At 42.9% G+C, this 26,345-nt stretch overlaps 1 protein-coding gene across 1 annotated transcript; it reads right to left on the reverse strand.

The window, feature by feature from the left end:
* Positions 1-318: 318 nt before the first annotated feature.
* LOC140198900 (charged multivesicular body protein 2b) lies at positions 319-26,101 on the reverse strand. Its single transcript, XM_072260112.1, has 6 exons — positions 25,799-26,101; positions 17,629-17,720; positions 17,100-17,294; positions 6,713-6,815; positions 3,211-3,317; positions 319-3,087 (listed from the first exon to the last, which is right to left on the reverse strand). The coding sequence occupies exons 1-6, from the start codon at positions 25,830-25,832 to the stop codon at positions 2,977-2,979; spliced, it is 642 nt and encodes a 213-aa protein (XP_072116213.1). The 5' UTR covers positions 25,833-26,101; the 3' UTR covers positions 319-2,976.
* Positions 26,102-26,345: the final 244 nt, after the last annotated feature.

Below are 26,345 nucleotides of genomic sequence, written 5' to 3' on the forward strand. Positions count from 1 at the left end.
TTTTATTTTGTTTTTTATTTCACATTACCAGTACCATTAGGTTTTTGATTTTCATTTATTCATCTCTTAAGGCTTATTCTGAGTGACCAAGGGAGGAACATAATCATCACCAATAACCCAAGTGATAGGAAGTACGCAATCCAATTTAGCAAACTGGTTTACTGCACTTTAAATCTACTCTAAAAAGCAAAATCATGACCAGAATTAATAGCATGGCATATTGAAGTGAAGACTGTACAGTTTCTATTGGATAACAAAATTTATCATTACAAGAAATAACATTGAATTAACTTATGCATTAAATAACTGCCACATATATAATTCCAACAATGGTCCTATAAAACAAGGACCAGAATTTATTTCATATAGATGCCAGTATCCCAATGATTTTAACAAAGTAATCAAACAATGATTATAATTTAAACAGATTTTCTAACTTTTTTCCATTTAGGAAAAAAAACACAAAATGCTGCAGGAATTTAGCAGGCCAGGAAGTATCCATGGAAGATTAAATAGTCAACATTTACTCTTTTCCATAGATGCTTCCTGGCCTGCAGAGTTCCTCCAGTATTCTGGTTATTGCTTGGATTTCCAGCACCTGCAGATTTTCTCTTATTTGTGAAACACTCTTCATAATTGTTGTGTTTGTAGTTATATGTGTCAACTTATAATTTTATAATAGCATCAAAATGTCTGCTATATTGTGGTTTATGAACTCAGCAAAAAAAGTTGCTTCTCTACTTAACTGTACTGAAAGAAAAATAGATTAAAAACTAAAACAGAGATCCAATCTGAAAATCCGTGCTGCCAGGAAAGATGTGTTTTGATAGGAAGGCACCTGTATTCTTTTACCAGAAAATAGGTAAACAAAGCTGTTCTGAATAGAATAATAAATATGTAATAAACATACTTTCTTCCATATTTATCTTGTAATTGTACAAAGTTCAAGAATAGTGAAAATGTTAAATTTATGCACCTGATTTTAAAAAACACCATCATGGACAGTTTAAGAATTATTTGAATAAACAACTCATGGTTTAAGTTATATTTACAAAGAAATAAAGAAAAAATGGAACAGGCTCCATTTGTGCCCTGTATCCTTTTTTTTTTAAATGCATTTACAGGGTGTGAGCATTCTGACAGCTTTATTGCCTCACTCCTAATTGTCTCTTGATGTGACTGGATTGCTACAACATTTGAGTTAAAACATTGCACTGAAATCTGGACTCACTCAAAAAATATACTTTCATGGTGTGGACTTGCTCACAGTAAATAATTTTGTTTATTATTAATCTATGAAGAGGTTTCCATTAATCTAACTGAAGCAAAAAAAATGCCCACAAATAAACACCAGCTCTATTCCAATTTTTTTAAATTATTAGAACATTAAGGTCACAGGAGTTCTATCTACATTACCGCAGCGCTCATCCGGACCCTTGCATCCAAAAACAAAGTAGGGTAATTATTTAGTTTTAACTTTCTACCTTTTCTTCTTCTTTTCTTTGGAGAAGTTTCTTTCTCCAGTTGAACAGTTTTATTTCATTAATCCAGAGCAAATAGCAGTCTTCTGTTTAAAATCAAAGATAAACTGTATACCTATCAATATTCACTTAACATCTACAAAAATCAGTAACATCACAAAGAATGCATTTTCTTCCAACTGCTTAATCTAGGAATCAGAAGTGTTCATCATTAAGACTTACTTCACAAGTAGTTGCTAGTAAAAGTGACTAGTGAGCGAGGAACATAACTGGATCCTCAAAAAAGAAAATACATTGCTCCTGCAATCACCATTTATTTTCAAAAGTAATGAAAATGTTCAAATCATACTCAAAATACTGCATCAGTATGCACAAATGAAACAGCAATGTGAAAGGTGGAGTAGTTTACTTAACAAGGCCTGTAAAATATTTTAACAGCCACTGCAACATCATTTGACATAAAATGAATTTAAGCATTATCATTCCCACAAGCCTGTGACCAATCCAAACTGCCACTTCTTAAACTTGTCAGGAGACTTCTTAGTACACATTACCACATGCAGATTGCAATTATAGATCTACTATATCTTGGTTATTGCAAACAGCGTATTTCATGTCCAGGATTAAATGGGCCATTGTTAAACTGTAAAGATTCTCAGTCTCCTACCTACAAAATGTGATGCTTAAATCGAACTAATTTGCCAGTTATGCTGTGCTTTTGAACATACATAGTTAATTTTCCATGCACCTTAGATTATCCTGTGTTTACAGAGATTATCCTGTGTATATGGATCTCTGAATACTTTTTAAGTATGGGTTTACTGTAGGTTACTTTTCTGCTTCCAGTGAACTTATACCACCAGAAATCTGGATGGATACGAAAGAAATCAAAACTCAACCCCAGTGCTAATCCATGTTGTAAAAATGCAACTTCTGCATAACATCCCAAAATCACCCTTAAAAGTTATATCTTAATAAGACCAGAAGTGTATAATAATTTTCAATGGTTTCAGTTTATATGAAAGCACTCTTAAATATTCCACTGTTTGCCTGCATCATTGTCCACTGAGATGTAAATTTAGATTACACAAGAATATTTGTTAAAACATTATTGCATTTCTTTTCTACCTTATTGGCAACTGTAACTAATGGCTTGTTACGTGAAATGAAGCCACACAATTTAAGTACAGTGTTCTGATGTACATTTCAGTCATACTGTATAAATCACTCGTAATCACACATACATTATTTCCACTCCAGAAATCCTCCAGATGTTTTTTTTTTTAAAAAAAGCAGCAATGTGTTATTAAGGTAGGCAGGGTGTGTTTTTAGATTATAGACTTAGAAATTAGCATATTGTTAAAGTTATACAAGGATATCCACATTGTTCCCTGCAACTATCCAATGTCCACTTTAAAGTAAATCCAAATTAATTAAAAGGCAATCCCCAAGGAACAGAAAAAAAATCCTCTGCTCCTCTTAAAAAGTAGATCAATTAGTCCACTCCCAAAGCCTTCAGCTGCCGTTCAATTTCTTCATCTGAAATAGTAGATTTAGATGTTGAAGCTGTAGGTAGACCTTTGGCTGCTGATGGAGCATTCGCCATCTGTTAGGGAAAATAAATCCAGATTTCACTTACATGCAGTGTACTAGATTAAAAAAAATTAAAAGCTGAATTATGAATAAGTAAATGAAAAAAGATACTAGTGAAAATGAAACAGGTAAATACCTTTCCAGAAATCTCAATTCCTATTTCATCCAACACCTGGTTCACAATGTCTTGGCTTTCTTCTTCATCTCCTGACTCATTAAAAATGTCATCTAACGTATCATTCACTGCAAGAAACCACATGTTCAATTCTATTAAAATTCTCTTGATTATATACAGGAACATTACAATTGAAACTAACTAAAAGAATAAGAATATGACTAGTAACAGATTAGTAATCTGCACTGACATTCACAATATCATGGCTGATATGCTGTATCGACTTCAGCTTCCTTATTTATCCTAGTTCACACAGAACCCACATAGTGCTGTTTCGTTACAATGCAGTTAATCAATTCTCAATTAAAAACTTTTTAAATGACAAACATTCTAAACACTTCAAACTTCTCAACAGCAGCCATTACAATAAACATTCAATCAGCCAACAAGAGCCACTCACAGCCAACCACGTATTAGTTCATGCTCTGTCCCTCCTGCGTGTGTAAACAATCTTGTCCCTCACCAATTTATTCCCTTTTACCCCCCCCCATCCATAATGGCTGGAAAAAAGCCTGCAACTTCTAGTGAGGGTAGTACATCCAAGATGTCTAGGAAAAGCACTAGCATGGATGTGAAATTGCAAGCAATATGGCGTTTGGAAGCTGTTGCGCGTCAGGTTGATGTTGGTGCCTCTAAAATTGGATACATTGATGATCAGACCAATTACTAAAACAATGCAGATAAAATAAAACTGCTGCCACGACAATTCAAAGTTATCATCAATGAAGGCGGCTTATTCAAGGACCCATTTCTTTGAAATAAAAATGGAAAATAGACTAAATATATGGGTGGATAACCAAACACAACAAAACATGCCTCTAAGCCTGCTGATAATAATGGAAAAGGCCAGAAGCATCTTTAAACATATTCAAGATGAAGAAGATACGTCAGTAACATTCACAGCCAGCAGAAGTTCGTTTGATAGATTTAAAGAGTGTAGTAACCTCTATAGTATATGCATCGCTGGTGAAGTGGAAACACCAGCAAGAAACCTCACCAAAAAATAAATTCCTCAGCACTAGTGGTCACCATGATCACATAAATCATGGGCCAGTTTATTGATAATGACCCTGACTGGGAACAAAGCAATAATGCAAAAAAAAAGCAAGAGGTGTTTTCAATATGATTTCCTGCTACAGAGAACAGTTTCGTGAGAGGAAACGTAAGAAAAGGCAGTCAAATCTCAACGCCTACTTGAAGAAGCCAAAGTTAGAGGTGGACCCACAGCCTGGTCCCTCCTCTAAGAGGCAACCAGCACCTGCTTCCCTCCACTGCTGCTGCGATGTGTCGCTGCTCCACTGATGTACAGGTGAGGCTTATTTGCGTGTTTGTTACCACGAATTACTGTGTATACACAAAATAATATCATTTGTTTCAGGTTTATAGGACAGAAATTTGAAGCATATTACATGCCCTTCAGCCCACAATGTTGTGCTGACCATGTAACCTACTCTAGAAGCTGCCCAGAATTTCCCAAGCACATAGCCCTCGATATTTCTAAGTTCTGTGTACCTATCTAAGAGACTATTGTATCCGCTTCCACCACCGCCGCTGGCAATACATTCCACGCACCCACTACTGTGTGGAAAACCTACACCTGACATCCCCTCAGGTACCTATTTCCAAGCACCTTAAAACTATGTTCCCTTGTGATAGCCATTTCAGCCCTGGGAAAAAGCTTCCGGCTATCCAGATGATGAATTCTCCTCATCTTATACATCTCTATCAGGTCATCTCTCATCCTCTGTTACTCAAGGAGAAAAGGCCAAGTACACTCAACCTGTTCTTATAAGGTACGTCCTCTAATCCAGGCAACATCCTTGTAAATCTCCTCTGCACACTTACAGTATCCACATCCTTCCTGTAGTGAGCTGACCAGAACTGAACACAATACTTCCTACGGTTGATGAATGCCAACACACCATACGCCTTCTTAACAACACTGTCAACCTGCGCAGCAGCCTTGAGTGTCCTGTGGAGAGTATTCTGACTGGTTGCATTATCACTTAGTTTGGAAGCTCCAATCATAGCATCGATACAAGCTGCAGAAGATTGTTGACTCAGCAAACTCCATCATAGGCATTAGCCTCCCCATCATTGAGAACTTCTTCAAAAGTGGGTACCCTCAAGAAGGTAGCATCCATCATTAAGGACTCTCACCATTGAGGACATTCCTCTTCTCATTACTACCATCAGGGAGGAGAGACACACACACAATGTTTTAGGAACAACTTTTTCCCCTCCATTAGATTTCCGAACAGTCCAAAAATCCATGAACACCTCCTCTCTATTTTGCTGTCTTTTTGCACTACTTTTAAAACAAAATTCATTGCAACTTAGTTTTTTTTAAAAAAATGCACTGCACAGTACTGCTGCCACAAAACAACACATTTCATGAATTGCACAAATTTACATATGTCAGTGATAATAATCGTGATTCTGTTAATATTTAAGGCATTGACTTTTTCTCTCCATTGTTGCGATTATATTTAGGAAACTGTTGAATCATATTACTTAATGCACTCATGGCATTTCCTTTAAAGACATACTGTATACAATTATGCAATTCATAAACATAACTGATTCATCTATATTTATAACACATAATTATCCAACACATCTCACAGATCACTTTCAGCTTATGTTTGTTATTAATCTTGTTCATACAAGGGACTAATCTCCATTTCTAGCTTATCCGTGATTCTACTGCCATCCATCATTCTACCGCTCTTGTCTTCCAGTTCTCATATCTTGCCCGACCTACCCCTTTCACCTCTGCACCACCGTAAAAACGGAACACAGACACCTCTTTTCAGTTCTGAAGACCAATATGATGTTTTCTATAAAAACTGGAAATTTTAATCTTCAACTTTATTTTGCAGACAAGCAAATGAAGAGAAGTTGTCAAAAACTTTGTGGTCAATAGCAGTGATATAGAGGATCATTCAATATTGTGCACTGAAAGTTCATTACTACCAATTATAATAGCAAATTCTTACTGAATTTTAAATATTACTCATTTGGACAAGACCACCTTACTAATACAGAAACATCAAGATTTTAAAATAAGCCCACTTACGAAATTGCAACATGCATTTCAGATGGTACCATATTAAAGGAGGGAATAATTCAATAATCAATGCTTTTAAAAAAAGTTGTTCTCTGTGAAATTGCACCCTCTCCTCCCCCACCCCACATTTTGAGAGCAATATATACAAAGGATAAAGAGTATAAAATAAATTTCACGAGAAGTTCTCTACCTGTAATTTTTATTGCTTGGAAAGGAAAGACCTCAGGAAGTATTCACATTTCAAATGACCTGCAATGTTTCTACTTAGTCTGTTTATTTTTTATTTTCACCAAGTTACATTGCTTGGTACAGAAAATCACAAAGCCCAAATAGCAGACAAATATCGTCATATCATTTTTTTGTAAATACAGCCCAACACACGTTAGTACTTACTCATTTCTTCTGTCATTTCCATTTTCATGTTTTCCTTCTGGAAATTTTGCATAGATTGTAAGGTTTTCTGTGGATCCATTTTCTTGTTCACAGCTTGCATTGTCTGAAATACAAAACATTTTTTCCCTAAAAGAGTAAACATTTACTTCAGTACATGTTAGAATAAAAGTTATTGAAGAGTAAGCATTTCTAAATTGAAAAAAAAACAATCCTTCTGTATCCACTTAAATTACATAGTTTACACTGGGTCTGATTCAAACAAAGGTTACAATTGGTTTCTAAAGCACCATTACTCATATAATAATCTCCATATAAAATGAAAGTAGTATAATTTTGGGCAAAGATATCCACCAGCAGAAGGTGGCGATGAAAAACCCCAGACATGAAAAAACCATAAACAGGTGCCCACCTTTCCTTTACGATATTGAAGTTGGCTTGAACACATTTTAGATTAGCGGGGGCTACTGAGGTGACTTTAAACTAGAATGGTTGGGGGGTGGGAATCAAATTAAAGAGGCTAGGCGTGAGGAGGTTAGTTCACTACAGGGGGATGGGAACCAGTGCAGACAGGCAGAGGGGTGTAAAGTGAGGGTAGAAACAAAAAGTACTATGGAGAAAAGTAAAAGTGGCAGGCCGACAAATCCAGGGCAAGCATTAAAAAGGACCACTTTTCAGCATAATTGTATAAGGGCTAAGAGAGTTGTAAAAGAGCGCCTGAAGGCTTTGTGTGTCAATGCAAGGAGCATTTGTAATAAGGTGGATGAATTGAAAGTGCAGATTGTTATTAATGATTATGATATAGTTGGGATCACAGAGACATGGCTCCAGGGTCACCAGGGATGGGAGCTCAACGTTCAGGGATATTCAATATTCAGGAGGGATAGACATGAAGGAAGGGGAGGTGGGGTGGCGTTGCTGGTTAAAGAAGAGATTAACGCAATAGAAAGGAAGGACATAAGCCGGGAAGATGTGGAATTGATATGGGTAGAGCTGCGTAACACTAACAGGCAGAAGACGCTGGTGGGAGTTGTGTACAGGCCACCTAACAGTAGTAGTGAGGTCGGAGATGGTATTAAACAGGAAATTAGAAATGTGTGCAATAAAGGAACAGCAGTTATAATGGGTGACTTCAATCTACATGTAGATTGGGTGAACCAAATTGGTAAAGGTGCTGAGGAAGAGGATTTCTTGGAATGTATGCGGGATGGTTTTTTGAACCAACATGTCGAGGAACCAACTAGAGAGCAGGCTATTCTGGACTGGGTTTTGAGCAATGAGGAAGGGTTAATTAGCGATCTTGTTGTGAGAGGCCCCTTGGGTAAGAGTGACCATAATATGGTGGAATTCTTCATTAAGATGGAGAGTGACATAGTTAATTCAGAAACAAAGGTTCTGAACTTAAAGAGGGGTAACTTTGAAGGTATGAGACGTGAATTAGCTAAGATAGACTGGCAAATGACACTTAAAGGATTGACAGTGGATATGCAATGGCAAGCATTTAAAGGTTGCATGGATGAACTGCAACAAATGTTCATCCCAGTTTGGCAAAAGAATAAATCAAGGAAGGTAGTGCACCCGTGGCTGATAAGAGAAATTAGGGATAGTATCAATTCCAAAGAAGCAGCATACAAATTAGCCAGAGAAAGTGGCTCACCTGAGGACTGGGAGAAATTCAGAGTTCAGCAGAGGAGGACAAAGGGCTTAATTAGGAAGGAGAAAAAAGATTATGGGGGAAAAAAGATTATGAGAGAAAACTGGCAGGCAACATAAAAACGGACTGTAAAAGCTTTTATAGATATGTAAAAAGGAAAAGACTGGTAAAGACAAATGTAGGTCCCCTGCAGGCAGAAACAGGTGAATTGGTTATGGGGAGCAAGGACATGGCAGACCAATTGAATAATTACTTTGGTTCTGTCTTCACTAAGGAGGACATAAATAATCTTCCAGAAATAGTAGGGGACAGAGGGTCCAGTGAGATGGAGGAACTGAGCGAAATACATGTTAGTAGGGAAGTGGTGTTAGGTAAATTGAAGGGATTGAAGGCAGATAAATCCCCAGGGCCAGATGGTCTGCATCCCAGAGTGCTTAAGGAAGTAGCCCAAGAAATAGTGGATGCATTAGTGATAATTTTTCAAAACTCGTTAGATTCTGGACTAGTTCCTGAGGATTGGAGGGTGGCTAATGTAACTCCACTTTTTAAAAAAGGAGGCAGAGAGAAACCGGGGAATTATAGACCGGTTAGCCTAACGTCGGTGGTGGGGAAACTGCTGGAGTCAGTTATCAAGGATGTGATAACAGCACATTTGGAAAGCGGTGAAATGATCGGACAAAGTCAGCATGGATTTGTGAAAGGAAAATCATGTCTGACGAATCTCATAGAATTTTTTGAGGATGTAACTAGTGGAGTGGATAGGGGAGAACCAGTGGATGTGGTATATTTGGATTTTCAGAAGGCTTTTGACAAGGTCCCATACAAGAGATTAGTGTGCAAACTTAAAGCACACGGTATTGGGGGTAAGGTGGAGAGTTGGTTAGCAGACAGGAAGCAAAGAGTGGGAATAAACGGGACCTTTTCAGAATGGCAGGCGGTGACTAGTGGGGTACCGCAAGGCTCAGTGCTGGGACCCCAGTTGTTTACAATATATATTAATGACTTGGATGAGGAAATTAAATGCAGCATCTCCAAGTTTGCGGATGACACGAAACTGGGTGGCAGTGTTAGCTGTGAGGAGGATGCTAAGAGGATGCAGGGTGACTTGGATAGGTTGGGTGAGTGGGCAAATTCATGGCAGATGCAATTTAATGTGGATAAATGTGAAGTTATCCACTTTGGTGGCAAAAATAGGAAAACAGATTATTATCTGAATGGTGGCCGATTAGGAAAAGGGGAGGTGCAACGTGACCTGGGTGTCATTATACACCAGTCATTGAAAGTGGACATGCAGGTACAGCAGGCGGTGAAAAAGGCGAATGGTATGCTGGCATTTATAGCGAGGGGATTTGAGTACAGGAGCAGGGAGGTACTACTGCAGTTGTACAAGGCCTTGGTGAAACCACACCTGGAGTACTGTGTGCAGTTTTGGTCCCCTAATCTGAGGAAAGACATCCTTGCCATAGAGGGAGTACAGAGAAGGTTCACCAGATTGATTCCTGGGATGGCAGGACTTTCATATGAAGAAAGAATGGATGAACTGGGCTTGTACTCGTTGGAATTTAGAAGATTGAGGGGGGATCTGATTGAAACATATAAGATCCTAAAGGGATTGGACAGGCTAGATGCAGGACGATTGTTCCTGATGTTGGGGAAGTCCAGAACGAGGGGCCACAGTTTGAGGATAGAGGGGAAGCCTTTTAGGACCGAGATTAGGAAAAACTTCTTCACACAGAGAGTGGTGAATTTGTGGAATTCTCTGCCACAGGAAACAGTTGAGGCCAGTTCATTGGCTATTTTTAAGAGGGAGTTAGATATGGCCCTTGTGGCTGCGGGGGTCGGGGGGTGTGGAGGGAAGGCTGGGGCGGTGTTCTGAGTTGGATGATCAGCCATGATCATAATAAATGGCGGTGCAGGCTCGAGGGGCCGAATGGCCTACTCCTGCACCTATTTTCTATGTTTCTATGTTTCTATTTTTCTATTAGCAAACTAATTTTTCAAAATTACATAGATAAGACATTAAATGATTAGTATGAAACATAGTATCTTTTTTCCAAGTGGAACTGAAAGCATTATCGTTTTATAGTGAATAGAAATCAAAGTAGATGCAGAGGATGCGCAGTATTATGGGTCTCACATAATTGATAAAGTGGAAATGTATTGTAGCGATGTGCTACACACAGAGCTAGAAACAACGACACGCAGTCTGTAGGTCGCACTCGAGACTCGTTTATTCAAACTTTGCGGCACTGGCTTTTAAGCAGTTCCCCTCCAGCCCTCTCCGGGCAGAAATGACGTCAGAGGTGCATTACAAAAGTCTCTCCCCATGCGCGGGCTATTTTGTGAGCCGGTTCGCTTGTGTAGCAAGTGGGTCGCCACATAACCCCTCCCCCACCCAGAACCGGCGATACACCCCCAATGTCCACAGTCTGGATCAGTCTCTGTTTGAGCGGTCTGCCTCTGCGCCGCGGTGCCTGAACCTTGACCAGCTACACCAAGCCCACATGGGCTAGTTTGAGTTGGTCCACCGTGAAAACCTCCTCTTTCCCCCCCAATGTCCAGAACGTACGTGGACTTATTGTTACTGATCACCTTGAACAGCCCCTCGTACGGCCACTGTAGCGGTGCACGGTGTGCGCCCCTTCATATGAATACAAACTTACAGTTCTGCAGGTCTTTGGGTACGCAGGTCGGAATCTGTCCGTGCTGTGAAGTCGGTACAGGGGCCAGGTTGCCAAGCCTTTCGCATAGTCTGTCCAGGACTGCTGCGGGTTCTTCCTCTTGCCCCCTTGAGGCTGGTATGAACTCTCCTGGGACTACCAGGGGTGCGCCGTACACCAGCTTGGCCGACGAGGTGTGCAGATTCTCTTTGGGTGCTGTGCAGATTCCAAGCAGGACCCAGGGAAGCTCGTCCACCCAGTTAGGCCCTTTCAGGTGGGCCATGAGAGCCGACTTTAAGTGACGGTGGAAGCATTCCACTAGTCCGTTCGACTGTGGGTGGTAGTCCGTAAGACTGTGGTGTGATTATGTTCCCAACAGGCTGGCCACAGCTGACCGCAGGCTGGAGGTGAACTGGGCGCCTCTGTCGTAGGTAATGTGGGTCGGTATCCCGAAGCGCTCGCAATCGCAGTTTGCAATCAGCGCTCGGGCGCAGGAATCGGCAGTGGTGTCGTTGAGCGGGACTGCCTCTGGCCATCTCGTGAACCGGTCTACCATAGTTAGGAGGTTCCGCGCTCCTCGCGACACTGGCAGGGGCTCCACGATATCCACATGAACGTGGTTGAACCTCCGGCGGGTGGGTTCGAACTGCTGCGGCGGAGCCTTGGTGTGCCGCTGCACCTTGGCCGTTTGGCACTGCGTGCACGTTTTGGCCCATTCGCTGACCTGTTTGCGAAGTTGCTGGAGACCATCCGGACGGTTGTCCTGATAGATGGGTGTGCCAAACCGTGTATGGAGTCGAAAACTCGCCGCCGCAAGGCTGCCGGGACGATGGGGCGAGGTTGGCCGGTAGCCACGTCACACAGGAGGGTTCTCTCACCTGGGCCTACGAGGAAGTCTTGCAGCTGCAAACCCGAGACTGCGGTCCTGTAGCTGGGCATCTCATCGTCTGCCTGCTGCGCCTCCGCCAGTGCTGCATAGTCCACCCCCTGGGACAGGGCCTGGATAGCTGGCCTGGAGAGTGTGTCCACCACGACGTTGTCCTTTCCCGAGACATGCTGGATGTCCGTCATGTACTTGGAGATGTAGGACAGATATCGCTACTGGCGGGCCAACCAGGGATTGGACACTTTCGTGAATGCGAAGGTCAACGGTTTGTGGTCCGTGAACGTGGTGAATGGCCTGCCTTCTGAGAAGTACCTGAAATACCGGATTGCAAGATATAGTGCCAACAGCTCCCGGTCGATGGCACTGTACTTGAGTTTGGGTGGCCGTAGGTGCCTGCTGAAGAACACCAGGGGTTGCCAACGCCCCTCGATGAGTTGCTCCAGCACCTCACCAATTGCTGTGTTGGATGCATCCACTGTGAGGGTGGTTGGAACGTCCGTTCTGGGGTGCACCAGCATCGCGGCATCTGCCAAGGCTTCCCTGGCTTTAACGAAAGCGGCCGCAGACTCTTCGTCCCAAGTAATGTCCTTGCCTTTACCCGACATCAGGGTGAACAAAGGGCACATGATACTGGCTGCTGAGGGGAGGAAGCAGTGGTAGAAGTTCACCATACCAACGAACTCCTGCAAGCCTTTGACTGTGTTGGGCCGGGCGAAGTGGCGGATCGCATCTACCTTGGCTGGCAGAGGTGTTGCCCCGTCTTTGGTAATCCTGTGGCCCAGGAAGTCGATAGTGTCGAGTCCGAACTGACATTTGGCCTGGTTGATCGTGAGGCCGAAATCACTCAGGCAGGAGTAGAGCTGGCGGAGGTGGGACAGATGCTCCTGACGACTACTGCTGGCTATGAGGAGGTCGTCCAAATAGATGAACACAAAGTCCAGGTCGCGTCCCACTGCATCCTTTAGTCGTTGGAACATCTGTACGGCATTCTTCAGGCCGAACGGTATTCAGAGGAATTCAAACAGGCCGAACGGGGTGATGAGTGCTGTTTTGGGGATGTCTTCAGGATGCACTGGAATTTGATGGTATCCCCGGACAAGGTCTACTTTGGAAAAGATGCTTGCCCTATGCAGGTTTGCTGCAAAGTCCTGTACGTGCGGCACGGGTAGCAGTCTGGAGTTGTAGCCTCATTCAGTCTGCGGTAGTCGCCTCATGGTCTCCAGCCCCCGGCTGCTTTGAGCACCATGTGTATGGGGGAGGCCCATGGGCTGTCGGACCCCCGTATGATCCCCAATTCCTCCATCCTCTTGAACTCCTCGTTCGCCAGGCAGAGCTTGTCCGGGGGGAGCCTTTGTGCGCGGGCATGGAGGGGTGGTCCCTGGGTCGGAATGTGGTGCTTAACTCCATGTCTGGGCATGGCTGCCGTGAACTGCAGTGCCAGAACCGATGGAAAGTCCGCCAGGATTCTGGTGAATTCGTTGTCAGACAACGTGATGGAGCCCAGGTGTGGGGCCGGCAACTTGGCTTCACCCAGGGAGAATGTCTGGAAAGTCTTAGCATGGACCAGTCTTTTCCCTTGCAAGTCAACCAGCAGGCTGTGGGCTCGCAAGAAGTCCGCCCCCAGGAGTGGTTGGGCCACGGCAGCCAGTGTGAAGTCCCACGTGAACCAGCTGGCGCCGAACTGTAGCTGCAGTGTGCGCGTGCCGTAAGTCCGAATCGTGCTGCCGTTTGCGGCCCTCAGGGTGGGTCCCGTCGCCCTGTTGCGGGTGTCGTACCCCGTCGGGGGTAAGACGCTGATCTCCGCTCCAGTGTCGACCAAGACTGCTTGTCCCAGATGTACAGGAGGCTGTCCTGGTGGCCAACCACTGCAGCCATTAGCAGTGGCTGGCCCTGGCGTTTCCCGGGAACTTGCAGGGCGGGCGACAATGGCGGGCTTCTGTGCCCCACCGCTGGTGGTAGAAACACCACTGTTCATTGGCCTCCTGACTCCTTCCTCTGGGTTGTGTGCGCTCCGTTGCCCGGCCCGGTCTGGCCTGCTGTTGGGCGCGTGGCTTGGTAATCTGTCCGACGGACGCCCCGCTCTCCCTCTTGGCTTTCCACAGCAAGTCTGCCCAGGCCGCCACCTTCCAGGGGTCACTGAAATCTGCGTCAGCCAGCAGCAGATGTATGTCCTCGGGCAGTTGTTCTAGGAACGCCTGCTCAAACATGAGGCAGGGCTTGTGTCCTTCAGCCAGGGCCAGCATCTCGTTCATTAATGCTGACGGCGGCCTGTCTCCCAAACCGTCCAGGTGCAGCAACCGGGCACCTCGCTCGCGCTGTGAGAGGCCAAAGGTCTCTTAGAGCAGCATTTTGAATGCTGCATATTTGCCTTCTTCAGGGGGTGACTGTATGAAATCCCCAACCTGTGCGGCTCTCTCCTGGTCAAGGGAGCTCACCACGTAATAGCAAAGTGTGGAATCCGAAGATATCTGCCGAATCTGGAACTGGGCTTCTGCTTGGTCAAACCACACGCGTGGTTGCAGCGTCCAGAAAGTTGGCAGTTTTAGCAAAACTGCGTGAACAGATGAAGAGGAGTCGATCATCTTCGGTCCAAATCCCGTTTGGACCGTCGGGGTCACCAATGTAGCGATGTGCTACACACAGAGCTAGAAATAATGACACGCAGTCTGTAAGTCGCACTCGAGACTCGTTTATTCAAACTTCATGGCACTGGCTTTTAAGCAGTTCCCTTCCAGCCCTCTCCGGGCGGAAATGACGTCAGAGGTACATTACAAAAGTCTCTCCCCACGCGCAGGCTATTTTGTGAGCCGGTCCGCTTCTGTAGAAAGTGGGTCGCCACAGTATCTATATTTTCAGTGAAGAAGGTGCACAGCAAAGCTTAAATTTCCAAAAGCTAGCATTTCTGACTGTTAATAAAAATGTTATTTTTTTTATGCTGTGAGTGTTACTTAAAAATATTTTCCTGACTTTATTACCTCTAGTCAATTCAGTGGTTCCTATACACATAAGACCATCTTCTGATATGTTCTCCACAACCCTGGTTGCCATGTAAAACAAGAGGGTGGATGCTAGGCAGCAAGGGCTACCATGATTCAAGCATGTAATCCTGATCTCATTCACACAGCAAAGCTTAGCTGCCACATGAAGTGTGTCTGACATGGCACAAAAACTGCTGAGATGATGTTTCTGTTGAATTCATAACACCACCATGTGTGTCAAAATTCACAATGATTCAGTATTTGTCAATTTACAAAGCGATCACCAGGAACTTCAGCAGGAAAAGAAATCAGTCTCAATAACCTCGTACCATTCAAACATCTATTTTAAAAAAACTAATTCAAATGAAATATCACTAACCAATCACTCCACCACCTAATTTTTCCAGTCACTGCACAACACACAAATAGAAGCTAAACAAAATAATCATATAAACAAATTAATTATTCTTAAACATTCTCCTAATGCTTGCCCAAGTCCAGTGTCACCCCAATGACTGCAGCAAAGGTTGTTAAAAGCTACTGACTTCCAGTGGAGAATACTATAAGAAATGTCAGACACTGAATATGGTTGGGTCCATGAAAGTTTGAATTAATTTAACCAACGATTCCAACATGGGAAAGATGGAACCTAAGTGATTGTGCAAAGCCTTGTGCAAACTGATGCTGAAATCCACCATGACATTCAACACAATTTTTTTGACAGACCAATCAAAGCACCATAAATTTCACTGTGCATACTCATCAACCTTACTCAGTCTATTGACTGTTACGTTAACATCTCAAAGCCCTTATCGGAGTCACCTACAGCAGAACTAGTGCATGACTTCTTGCTCATGAGAGCTGCTCCTTTCCTTGACCCCCCTAACCTAGTTGCAAGCCAATTCATTTCTCATCAGACTGTCTATCTTGCTTTATGTTATCCTCTAAATTACACACAATGATGCCATCTGAGCTGGTGGCTGCAAGCATCTCCATCTTCTTGAGCACAAGGACATAAAAGAAATGCAAGATTAGATCATCCAGTACCTCGAGCCTGCTCCTCCATTCAACAACATCAAGCTCTGCGTCACTTTCCCGTACCATGACTATGTCCCTTGATTCTATTAATAAAGAACTACAAGTCTCTGATTTGAATATATTCAGCTACTACACCTCCACAGCCTTCTAGGATACAGATTTCCAAAGATTTGCTTTCCTCTGGGGAAGGAAATTGTTTCTCATCTCTGTCCTAAAAGAGCAATACCTTTTTTTGAGATTGCGATCTCTGGTTCTAGACACACCTGCAAGGAATATTATCTGATGTTAAGGCCGTTAGTAACTTTGTATGTTTCAATGGAACTCCCTCACATTCTTGTAAACTCAAGAGTTTATAGATCCAGTCTGTTTAATCTTTCCTCAAACAACAAAACCATCAACCCAGGTATCAATTTGGTAAACATTCAAAGCACTCTATTTTTCCCTAGGTAGAGAGAACAGTTTCACCAGGGCCCTATATAATTAGAGAATACAACACAACCTGTGTATTCAAATTCTTCTGAAATAAAGGCCAACACTCCATTAACCTTTCTAATTGCTTATTCTACCTGCAGGTTAGTAACCCAGCAAGAGAACTAAATACAAAGATATTGACAGCATTAATGGTTTCATCTGGGTCACTGGCTACAGCCTCAGCTAAAAACATACCAATTCTCTCAATTCCAGAAAAATAACATCTTCACATCAACCTGTTTCTGACTGAATTCAGGACGACTTAAAAAGCATTCCAGCCACAGGGAGATACAACAGAGAAGCAGACTTTCAAGCACCCAAAGAAAACTCGTGTTCACAAAGAGAATATGCAAACTCACACAGTATCAGAGATCAGCATCTGTCACAGATCACCAGAACAGTTAAAGCAGCAACTCCTCTTGTTCCACTATTAGCACCAAAGATTGCAAGGCAAAAAAAATGAACTCCATTGCAAGTGGACAATGGCAAATATCAATATCCATTCTAATAGGACAAGGGTGCATTACTCAATTCTGATAAATGTTAACCTCAACCGATAAAAATCAGCAAACTTGCAACTACTCTACTCATTAAAATCCAACAATGGGCAATATATCACAGTCTTCCCAGGAATATCAATAAGCAAATTAATTATACTTTTATCACTGTTGAAGATGTTACTTGTATATACTTTTAAATATACCTTTGTTGTAGTAGCCATGGCACCAGCCATCTTCATCTGTGAGTTCATTAGTTTTGTCTGAGTGGACATAGAAGTGACCTTCGAACTCACAGCATACGTACGGGTCTTCTGCTTCCGCAGCTGCACAAGTTGCTTTGCAAGAATCTTACAGGCATCTTTATTGCCAGCCTTGGCCATTTTCTTAATCTCCATTTCCTAAATAAATTCAAATAAATATTAATAAACTGACATAAAACAAGAAATCTAAAACTAAAGCATGTTGCAAATATACAATCGCTTTATTTGCAACTGTAAATTAAGAATTGGACTATCCATTATATACAAATACCTTAACAGGTTACAGTCTAGAAACATCAAGCATTTACCAAGTGGTTAAATCTGGCTACTTCTCTCAAGATTCAATCTCTGAGATAGCGTCAAAAATTTCAGGCTTAGCCACATCAATATTTATACTGATGTAGAGGAATGCTAGATGTCTACTGTCACATTTGATCTTGAATTTTTATCAAGGTGATTCCAATCTACTTACCAGCTGTTTTTCTTGTTTCTCTAAACCTGCTCTATCTCTGGCTATAGATCTTTGAGTACCCCTCAGCTCTCGATTCTGTTCCTTTATTACATCTGTAAGGAAATTGAGAATTTTTAAACAAAATAGCACAGTTATCAATGTTGTTTCATCTCAGATAAAATCAACAATTAGTCATTTGCTAACATCTATTATGATTAGATAGTGCAACTCATCCCTGTAAATTGCTTCACCATTTTTGAAAAGGAAAGAAATCAGCACTTGAAATTCATTCATTTTCGTTCTCTCTCTCTCTCTCTCTCTCTCTCTCTCTCTCTCTCTCTCTCTCTCTCTCTCTCTCTCTCTCTCTCTCTCTCTCTCTCTCTCTCTCTCTCTCTCGAAGAAAGATGAGATCGCTGATCCTGAAGGAAGAAAACACTTGGGAGCACTGTGTACAACTCTGTCACTATACTACAAGAAAGATGAGGTAGCAACAGAGGGAGTACAGAATGGATTCAACAAGATGTCTGGAATGATGGGCTATATTTATTCTCATTGGAATGCAGGTTGTTAAGGGATAGAGGTTTAAAAATGATGAGGGGCATAGACTACCAGTGTCAATTTTCCAGGACAGGAAGCCTCATGTTACAGGACATAGGTTTAAAGCAAGGAAGGAGAAATTTAAAGGAAATCTAAGGGATTAAGTTTTTTTCCCCACAAAGAAAGTGGTGGCTTAATAGAACAATATACCAGAGGGGTGACAGAGGCAGATACAAAGTGTAAAAAAGCACTTGGATGGGTACTTAAAGAGAAAAGGAATAGATGTACACAGGCCTAATGTAGGCAAATAGTACTAGTGTAGATGCAGACCTAGAAAGGCCCAATGTTGGTGCTGTATGATCCCATGACTCCACATGGTGATGAAATTAAATTCTAAAGCCAGTCAGGTAGCCAATACTCTAGATTACTATAAACAATCATCCATCCACTTTGACTCATTAAGAAAGTTACAGTTCTAATGATCCAATACCCTAAGAGATGGACTGAGGTTAAGAAGCCAAATTGATAGCTGGCACAACTACAACATTTCTAACTGGCTGAACTTCAGCAGTACTTCTGTACATTTCTTTACAGTTCACAACTCTGAAAGGTCACAACCAATATTCAATCTGTGCATATCCTTGTTAAATTGAATGCATATTTAGTCTGAAAATTTTAAGTTCAAGTTCGATGATTTAGCTATTTTCCAATAGTGTTGTTGGGACTCTTAACCACAAATCATACTCGAGCAAAAAAAGTCAGTAATTAATTTGATATACCTCATGCTGGAGTGCTGTAATCTGTGGTCCAATCTCCTGATATTCTCAATTACTACATATAAAATAATTAAGTCATGTGCAAGTGACTAAGCCCAGAATGAGTCACCTCTCAACAACACACTAAATCTCATCATGAATGATTCATGAAATTCTTCTTTAAAACAAAGATCTAAGCTCATTATTCCAATGAAGAGCACGACTTCTGTGATAGGATTTATTAACACTGTTTTAACAATTAATTATCAGGATCTGGCAAAGCAGGCATTAAATTGCCCATCCCTGGTCCTCTGAATTTGGTGGGTGCAAGCTGCTTCTTGAGCTGCTGCAGTTCTTCTCACAAAGGTACCTCCACAGTCCCTTTGGGAATGGAGTTTCAGCACAAAAGCAATGAAGAACCAGTAGATATTTCTCAGTCAAGACGGTATGAAACTAGGAGGAGAACTTGCAGATGGTGATGTGCCCAAGCACACACTGCCCTTGTCATTCTTGGTGGTAGGATCTGTAGTTCTTTATACTTCATACTTTATTGTCGCCAAACAATTGGTACTAGAACGTACAATCATCACAGCGATTTGATTCTGCGCTTCACACTCCCTGGATTACAAATATTAAATACTAAAAATAGTAAAAATTAGTAAGTATTAAAATTTTAAATTATAAATCATAAATAGAAAATAGAAAAATGGAAAGTAAGGTAGTGCAAAAAAACCGAGAGGCAGGTCCGGATATTGGAGGGTATGGCTCAGATCTGGGTCAGGATCCGTTCAGCAGTCTTATCACAGTTGGAAAGAAGCTGTTCCCAAATCTGGCCGTATGAGTCTTCAAGCTCCTGAGCCTTCTCCCAGAGGGAAGAGGGACGAAAAGTGTGTTGGCTGGGTGGGTCGTGTCCTTGATTATCCTGGCAGCACTGCTCCGACAGCGTGTGGTGTTAACTGAGTCCAAGGACGGAAGACTGGTTTGTGTGATGTGCTGCACCATGTCCACGATCTCCTGCAGCTTCTTTCGGTCTTGGACAGGACAGCTTCCATACCAGGTTGTGATGCACCCCAGAAGAATACTTTCTACGGTGCATCTATAAAAATTAGTTAGGGTTTTAGGGGACAGGCCAAATTTCTTTAGTTTTCTCAGGAAGTAAAGGCACTGTTGGGTCTTCTTGGCAGTGAACTCTGCTTGGTTGGACCAAGTCAGGTCATTTGTGATATTGACCCCAAGGAACTTAAAGCTTTTGACCTGTTCCACTTGCGCACCACCAATGTAAATTGGGTTGTGCGGTCCGCTACACCTTCTGAAGTCAACAAGCAATTCCTTCGTCTTGCTGACGTTGAGAAAGAAGTTGGAAAGAAGCTGTTCCCAAATCTGGCCGTACGAGTCTTCAAGCTCCTGAGCCTTCTCCCAGAGGGAAGAGGGACGAGAAGTGTGTTGGCTGGGTGGGTCGTGTCCTTGATTATCCTGGCAGCACTGCTCCGACAGCGTGCGGTGTAAAGTGAGTATTGTATTAAAGGTTATTGTCTTCGCAACATGCCACCAAGTTCTTAATTTCCTCTCTGTACTCAAACTCATCATTACCCGAGATACGGCCTACAATTGTTCTGTCATCAGCAAACTTGTGTATTGAGTTTGATGGAAACTTGGCTACACAATCATGGGTGTACAGTGAGTACAGCAGGGGGCTGAGTACACAGCCTTGTGGGGCACCGGTGCTCAGAGTGATTATAGAGGAGAGCTTGTCCCCTATTTTTACAGCCTGGGTCCTGTCTGTGAGGAAGTTGAAGATCCAGCTGCAGATCTGAGTGATAAGGCCCAGGTTCCAGAGCTTAGGAATCAGTTTATTTGGAATGATTGTATTAAAGGAGCCTTACGTATGCATCTTTATTCTCCAGGTGTTCTAAGGAGGAATGTAGGGCCAGAGAGATGGCATCTGCTGTTGACCTGTTGCTCCGGTAGGTGAATTGCAAAGCATCGAGGTTGACCGGTAGGTTGTGGTTGATGTGTGCCATAACCAATCTCTCCAAGCACTCCATAGCAATTGATGTCAGAGCCACAGGTCAATAGTCATTCTGGCATGCCACCTTGTTCTTCTTCGGCACTGGAATTATCGTTGCCTTCTTAAAACACGAAGGGATCTTAGACTGAAGCAAGGAGCAGTTGAAGATGTCAGCAAACATTCCAGCTAGCTCGCTTAGACAGACCCGGAGAACCCGTCCTGGAACGCCATCTGGGCCCGTCGCCTTCCTTGGATTTATCTTTAGGAAGGCCCTTCTAACGTCCTCCTCGGTGACGATGAATCTTGATGCCACCAGGTCCGGTTCATCCGGAGGGAGCAGGACTCTCTTCTGTTCGAATCTTGGGTAGAATATGTTAAGTTCATCAGGAAGAGAAGCGCCACAGTTATTGATATTCCCAGCCTTTTCTTTGCACCCAGTGATCTCATTTAGACCCTGCCATAGTCTACTGGCATCCCTTTGCTTAGCCTGGGCTTCCAACTTGGCTCGATATTGCCCCTTGGCGCCCTGAATGGCTTTCCGGAGTTCACGCCTGGATTCCGTGTAGCGACTGGTATCCCCGGACCTAAAAGCCGCAGCTCTAGCCTTTAAAAGGGACTTGACCTCATAATTCATCCAAGGTTTCCAGTTAGGGAATACCCGGATCGTCTTGAGAGACACACAGTCCTCCGTGCATTTTCAAATAAAGTCCGTGACAGCTGAGGCATACTCATTGAGGTTAGCTGCCGAGTCCTTGAATACTAACCAGTCCACTGATTCAAAGTAGTGACGCAGGACCTCATCCATTTCCTCCGTCCAACACAACACTACTTTTGACACCGTGACCTCCCACTTCAGTTTCTGTTTGTAAGCCGGAAGGAAGAGTACGGCCTGAAGGTCCGATTTTCCGAAGTGAGGTCGTGGGACAGAACGGTAGGCATTCTTGACTGCTGTGTAGCAGTGGTCAAGTATACTCCGGCCTCTAGTGGGGCAGGAGGCATGTTGGTATAACTTTGGCAGCACCTTTCTGAGGTTGGCCTGGTTAAAGCCCCCGGCTGTAATGAGCAAAGCCTCCGGATACCTGGTCTCAAGTTCACTGATGTTGGCATACAGTATGTTCAGAGAACACTCCACATCCGCCTTGGGGGGCGGGATGTAGACCGCTGTCAGTATGACTGAGGTGAATTCCCGTGGCAGATAGTAGGGCCGACACTTCACCGACAGGTGTTCCAGGTCCGGGCTGCAGGAACTCGTCAATGCCACTGTGTCCGAGCACCACGCAGTGTTGATCAGTAGGCAGCCATCACCTCCGCTCGTCTTGCCCGAAGACACCGTACGGTCCATCCGATGGATCGAAAAACCCTCTGGTCCGATGGCACAGTCGGGGGTGGCAGGGGAGAGCCAAGTCTCAGTGAAACAGAATTCACAGCAGTTCTGCATCTCCCTGAAGTAAGTGAGTCTCCCTTTGAGATCATCCACCTTGTTCTCTATGGCTTGCACATTAGCTAGTAGGATGGTGGGCATAGGGACCCTGAAGCCCCTCAGTTCTGAGGAGATGCTGTCAGAGAAGCCTGTGCAAACAATGAGTGTATTTTGTAAATGGTGCAAATCTATTGCCAACTGAGCACCAGTGATGGGACTCATAAACGTGCAGGCTGTTAATAGGTTCCCAATCAAGTGGGGGTGCCTTGTCCTGGATGATACTGAACTCATCTAAGGAGGTGGAGAGCGTTTCATGCTCCTGATGCATTTTGTGGATGGTGGATAGGTCTTGGGCTGTTAAGTGTAAGACACTGCAGGATACACAGCCTCTTATCTGCTCTTGTACTCATTATTGACATGGCTGATGCAGTTGAGTTAATGAGAATCTTCAAGGTATTGATGGAGGAGGATTTGGCAATGGTATTGCCATTTTATAGACTGCTGGACTCTCTTGTTTGAGCTGATCATTACCTGGTACTTGTTAACTGCAAATGTTATTTACTGTAGGAGCCATCTATTTTCTGCCAGTCTGTACTGTATTTTGTGTTGCACGTTTTATTATGGGTAATCTATCACATGGGTTGGGGCATGGTAGAGGGGAATAAGTGTAGAATATTCATATTTTGTCTTAAACTCAGTTTAATCTAGTTAGAGCTAGGGAGTAGACCGGGAAGGGGGGGGTGGGGATATTTTTTGTTGACTGCTTAAGAACTGTTAAAATACGCATACGATCACTAACTTTGCTACAGCTTATTTTGTTATATCATTAGTTTTAGTTTTCTATTGTTACAAGATTATTAAGAAAACAGCAAAGATGAACAAAGGTTCAATCGTACTCTTTTGAACTCTGGAAATTCATTATTTGGAGCACGTCATACAGTGTCAATCCGCATGCTTAGTCTCTGAGCAGTTTTAATTTGATTTCAAGTAACCGCTACATTTATATTTATCAATCCATTTCTATTGCTGTCTCAACCTTGACACTATCCACTGAGATCCCTTTAATGCTCCTCAATTTCAGATTTACCAGGGTGTCTCAATGTCAAACCCAGTCACGATATCAACGGTAATCACATTCACCTCATTTCTGAAATTCTGCTCTTCAGCCCATATTTGGACTAAGGCAGTTAGGAGGTCTGGAGTAAAACAATACAAGTGAAACCCAAACTGGGAATTGCTGAGAAGGTTATTGGTGAATTAAGTGCAATGATAATTCTGTTGATGAAAGCCTCCATCATTTTGTTGATGAAGGGTCAATAATTAGCCAGATTGGATTTGTCCTGACTTTTGTAAATAGCTCATAACCTGGCAACCTTCCACACTTTTGTATTGCAGCTGTACTGGAAGAGCTTGGCTAGAGGCATAACTGTACTACAGTTGGGATGTTCTCCAATCTCAGTCTTCTTGTGGAAGGGTATGGAAGCTGTCCAAAGGAAGTCAATTTAAATCATTCAACATTTCAGCTGAAACAAAGTATCAGCCTTTTCTTTAGCACTTTTTTGTTGAATCACATGATTGTTAAGGATGGGAATGTCCTTAGCACCTCCTTCCTCTGTTAGCTGTTCAAATACCCACTGTCATTCACAACTAGATTTTGGTAGACCTGCAGGGCTTTAGTGCAATTGGTTGACTGAACATCACTTAACTCTGCTACACCAGAACTGGACATACTTCATTTTGAAGGTTCAAATTTTAAAAAAACACACCTCAGAATAAGTGCACTTCCAAGTAATTTTCTGATGATTCCCCTTTATTCATGAGCTCTACTCTTAAAGCGATTAACATCAATTTAAACAAGTACCTGCTCATCCTAACCATAAATAATTGAAGTACCAAAGGGGAGAAATCTTGCTCCAATTCTATAGGGTCCTGAAGGAGATTGTATCAGGAAATACATTTGGTTCTGATACAAAAGACCCCAAGCAATCTTCAGTCAATAGATCACACTCCGCAGTCCTACCAAAATCTTATTGCAAATAATGGTGGGTAGTTAAACAGCTAACAGAAGGAGGTGGTAATAAAGAGCATTTCCACATTCTGTACAGGTCTCAACACTTTATCCAGGCATTGAGTGCATATAGCTATGAATCATCGAGCTGATTGCTAGAGAGATGAATGGTCACAGACCTAAACTCTCTTGAGTTTAGAAGAGTAAGATTTTATTAAAACATACAAAATGCAAGTGGAGCTTGACAGTGTTGGTATGGAGTTGCTGTTTCACTGGTTGGGATGTCCAGAGCTAGTGGTCAAGATCTCAAAATAGAGGCTGGCCATTCAGGACAGAAGTCATTTTATCACCAGAGGGTGGTGCATCTTTGGAACCAGCTACCCCACGGGGCTGTGGAGGCTGAGCATATTCAAAATCAAGATTAGTGGACCTTTAGATCTAAATGGAATTAAGGAACATGGTGCCAAACTGGAACTGTAGTGGTGAGGAAAAAGATCATCCATGATATTATGGAACAGCTGTGTATATCTAGGAAGCCAAAAGGATTCATCTCATGTTATAAATAAGACAACTGGGAACAAAGTAATGAATGAGCAAACCCTTAGGTACAATCAAGGGCAGTAAAAAGAAAAAGAAAAATAGACTGCTGTAAATGCAAAATAAAAACAAGATGCATTTGGCTGTTAGGCAGCACCTGTTGGTAGAAAAACAGTTGATATTTAAATAGAAGAGCAACGAACTTCAGCTAATGAAGGGTCTTTGACCTAAAACGTAACAGTTTCTCTTTCCACATATACTGCTTGATCCAAGTTCCCCCCCCCCCACCCCGATGTTTTCAGCTTTTAATACAAGATACAAAAAGTTTTTGGCCTAGGGCGAGTCAATGGGAGCTAAACGATTAGAAAAGGTGTGAATTGGGAATTATAAAATCAAGGGAGGTGAAACCAACAAGTAGAACATTGTGGCACTGTAAAGACTGAGTAAAAGGAGAACAATAACACGGGAACTTTTACAGTAAACTAAATGACCCGCATATATAATTCATTCTCGAATCTTCAGTGATTCAATCTTACGAAACTGTCCTGCCATTAATACCTTACTCCCAGCAGGAGGAGGCATATGTCCCAGAGCTTTTAATAAAAGTTTCTTCACTTTTAGCTTTCCGATGGACATCAATGAAATTCACTACCACAACACCAGTGTTTCAATTACTGAGAATATGTTAACAATCTTTTGTTTAAGGCGTAGAAAGACGCGCAGTTCTATAGAGCTGCTCTTGACCCATTCAAAAGATTGTTTGCTAGATAATGAAGGACCTTCTTAAAATTACCACCTCACCCCTTCGTTTAACCACATCCCAGCCGGGCCTATGATCAGATCCATCCTGAATATCGGGCTGTGGCTCGGGCCAGGCCGGTGGGGCAATATATTACACCGCTTAAAAGGACGTTACCGCTGCTCACCTTCCACCGTCTTCCTCTTCGCAAACAGCGACATGTTCCCTCTGCGCTCAGGCCTCCGTCACCGTGGAAACGACGAGCTTGGACCCAGCAGCCGGCCCCTCTTCCACTTCAGGCCTCACCCGTGGCCTTAGCAGTGTTGCTGCAGTCTCAGCAGCGGCTAGCTAGCCGGCCTAGCAAGGTTTCTGCTCGTTTGTTTTTTTTTAATGCTTCTCTCCTTCCTGTTTCCGCTCCTTTATTTCTTTTTCTCCTTCCTCAATTCCCAGTTTCCCCATAACCAGTTTGGTCACCGCCTACAGCCACGCCCCCTGGGCCTGGGAGGACGCTAATACAGCCAGCCCCTTCTTGTACGCTCACTCTCCGGGAGCCGCATTACCCCGCCCCCTGGCGGTTGGGAAGACACCAGCGAATCCCATGACCGATGTTAGCGAGTCGCGTAACTGCTTCCCTGGGCGATATGAGGTCCGGGTGGACCGGAGTAGGTTGCACCCAAATCAAATGCAGCTTTGGTTATTGCGCAATGTTTACCTTGAATATTTTATGAAAAAAA

The sequence above is a fragment of the Mobula birostris genome, chromosome 6, assembly GCF_030028105.1.
Source record: "Mobula birostris isolate sMobBir1 chromosome 6, sMobBir1.hap1, whole genome shotgun sequence".
Taxonomy (NCBI): Eukaryota; Metazoa; Chordata; class Chondrichthyes; order Myliobatiformes; family Myliobatidae; genus Mobula; species Mobula birostris.

Bases quoted from the DNA above. Each gene is read 5' to 3' on its own strand.
- LOC140198900 (XM_072260112.1), bottom strand. From the start codon at position 25,832: ATGTCGCTGTTTGCGAAGAGGAAGACGGTGGAAG. The intron at 6,816-17,099 runs GTATATTTAAAA...TTTGTATTTCAG, and splicing joins CCATGGCTACTACAACAAAG to ACAATGCAAGCTGTGAACAA. The intron at 3,088-3,210 runs GTATTTACCTGT...TTTCCCTAACAG, and splicing joins GAATTGAGATTTCTGGAAAG to ATGGCGAATGCTCCATCAGC.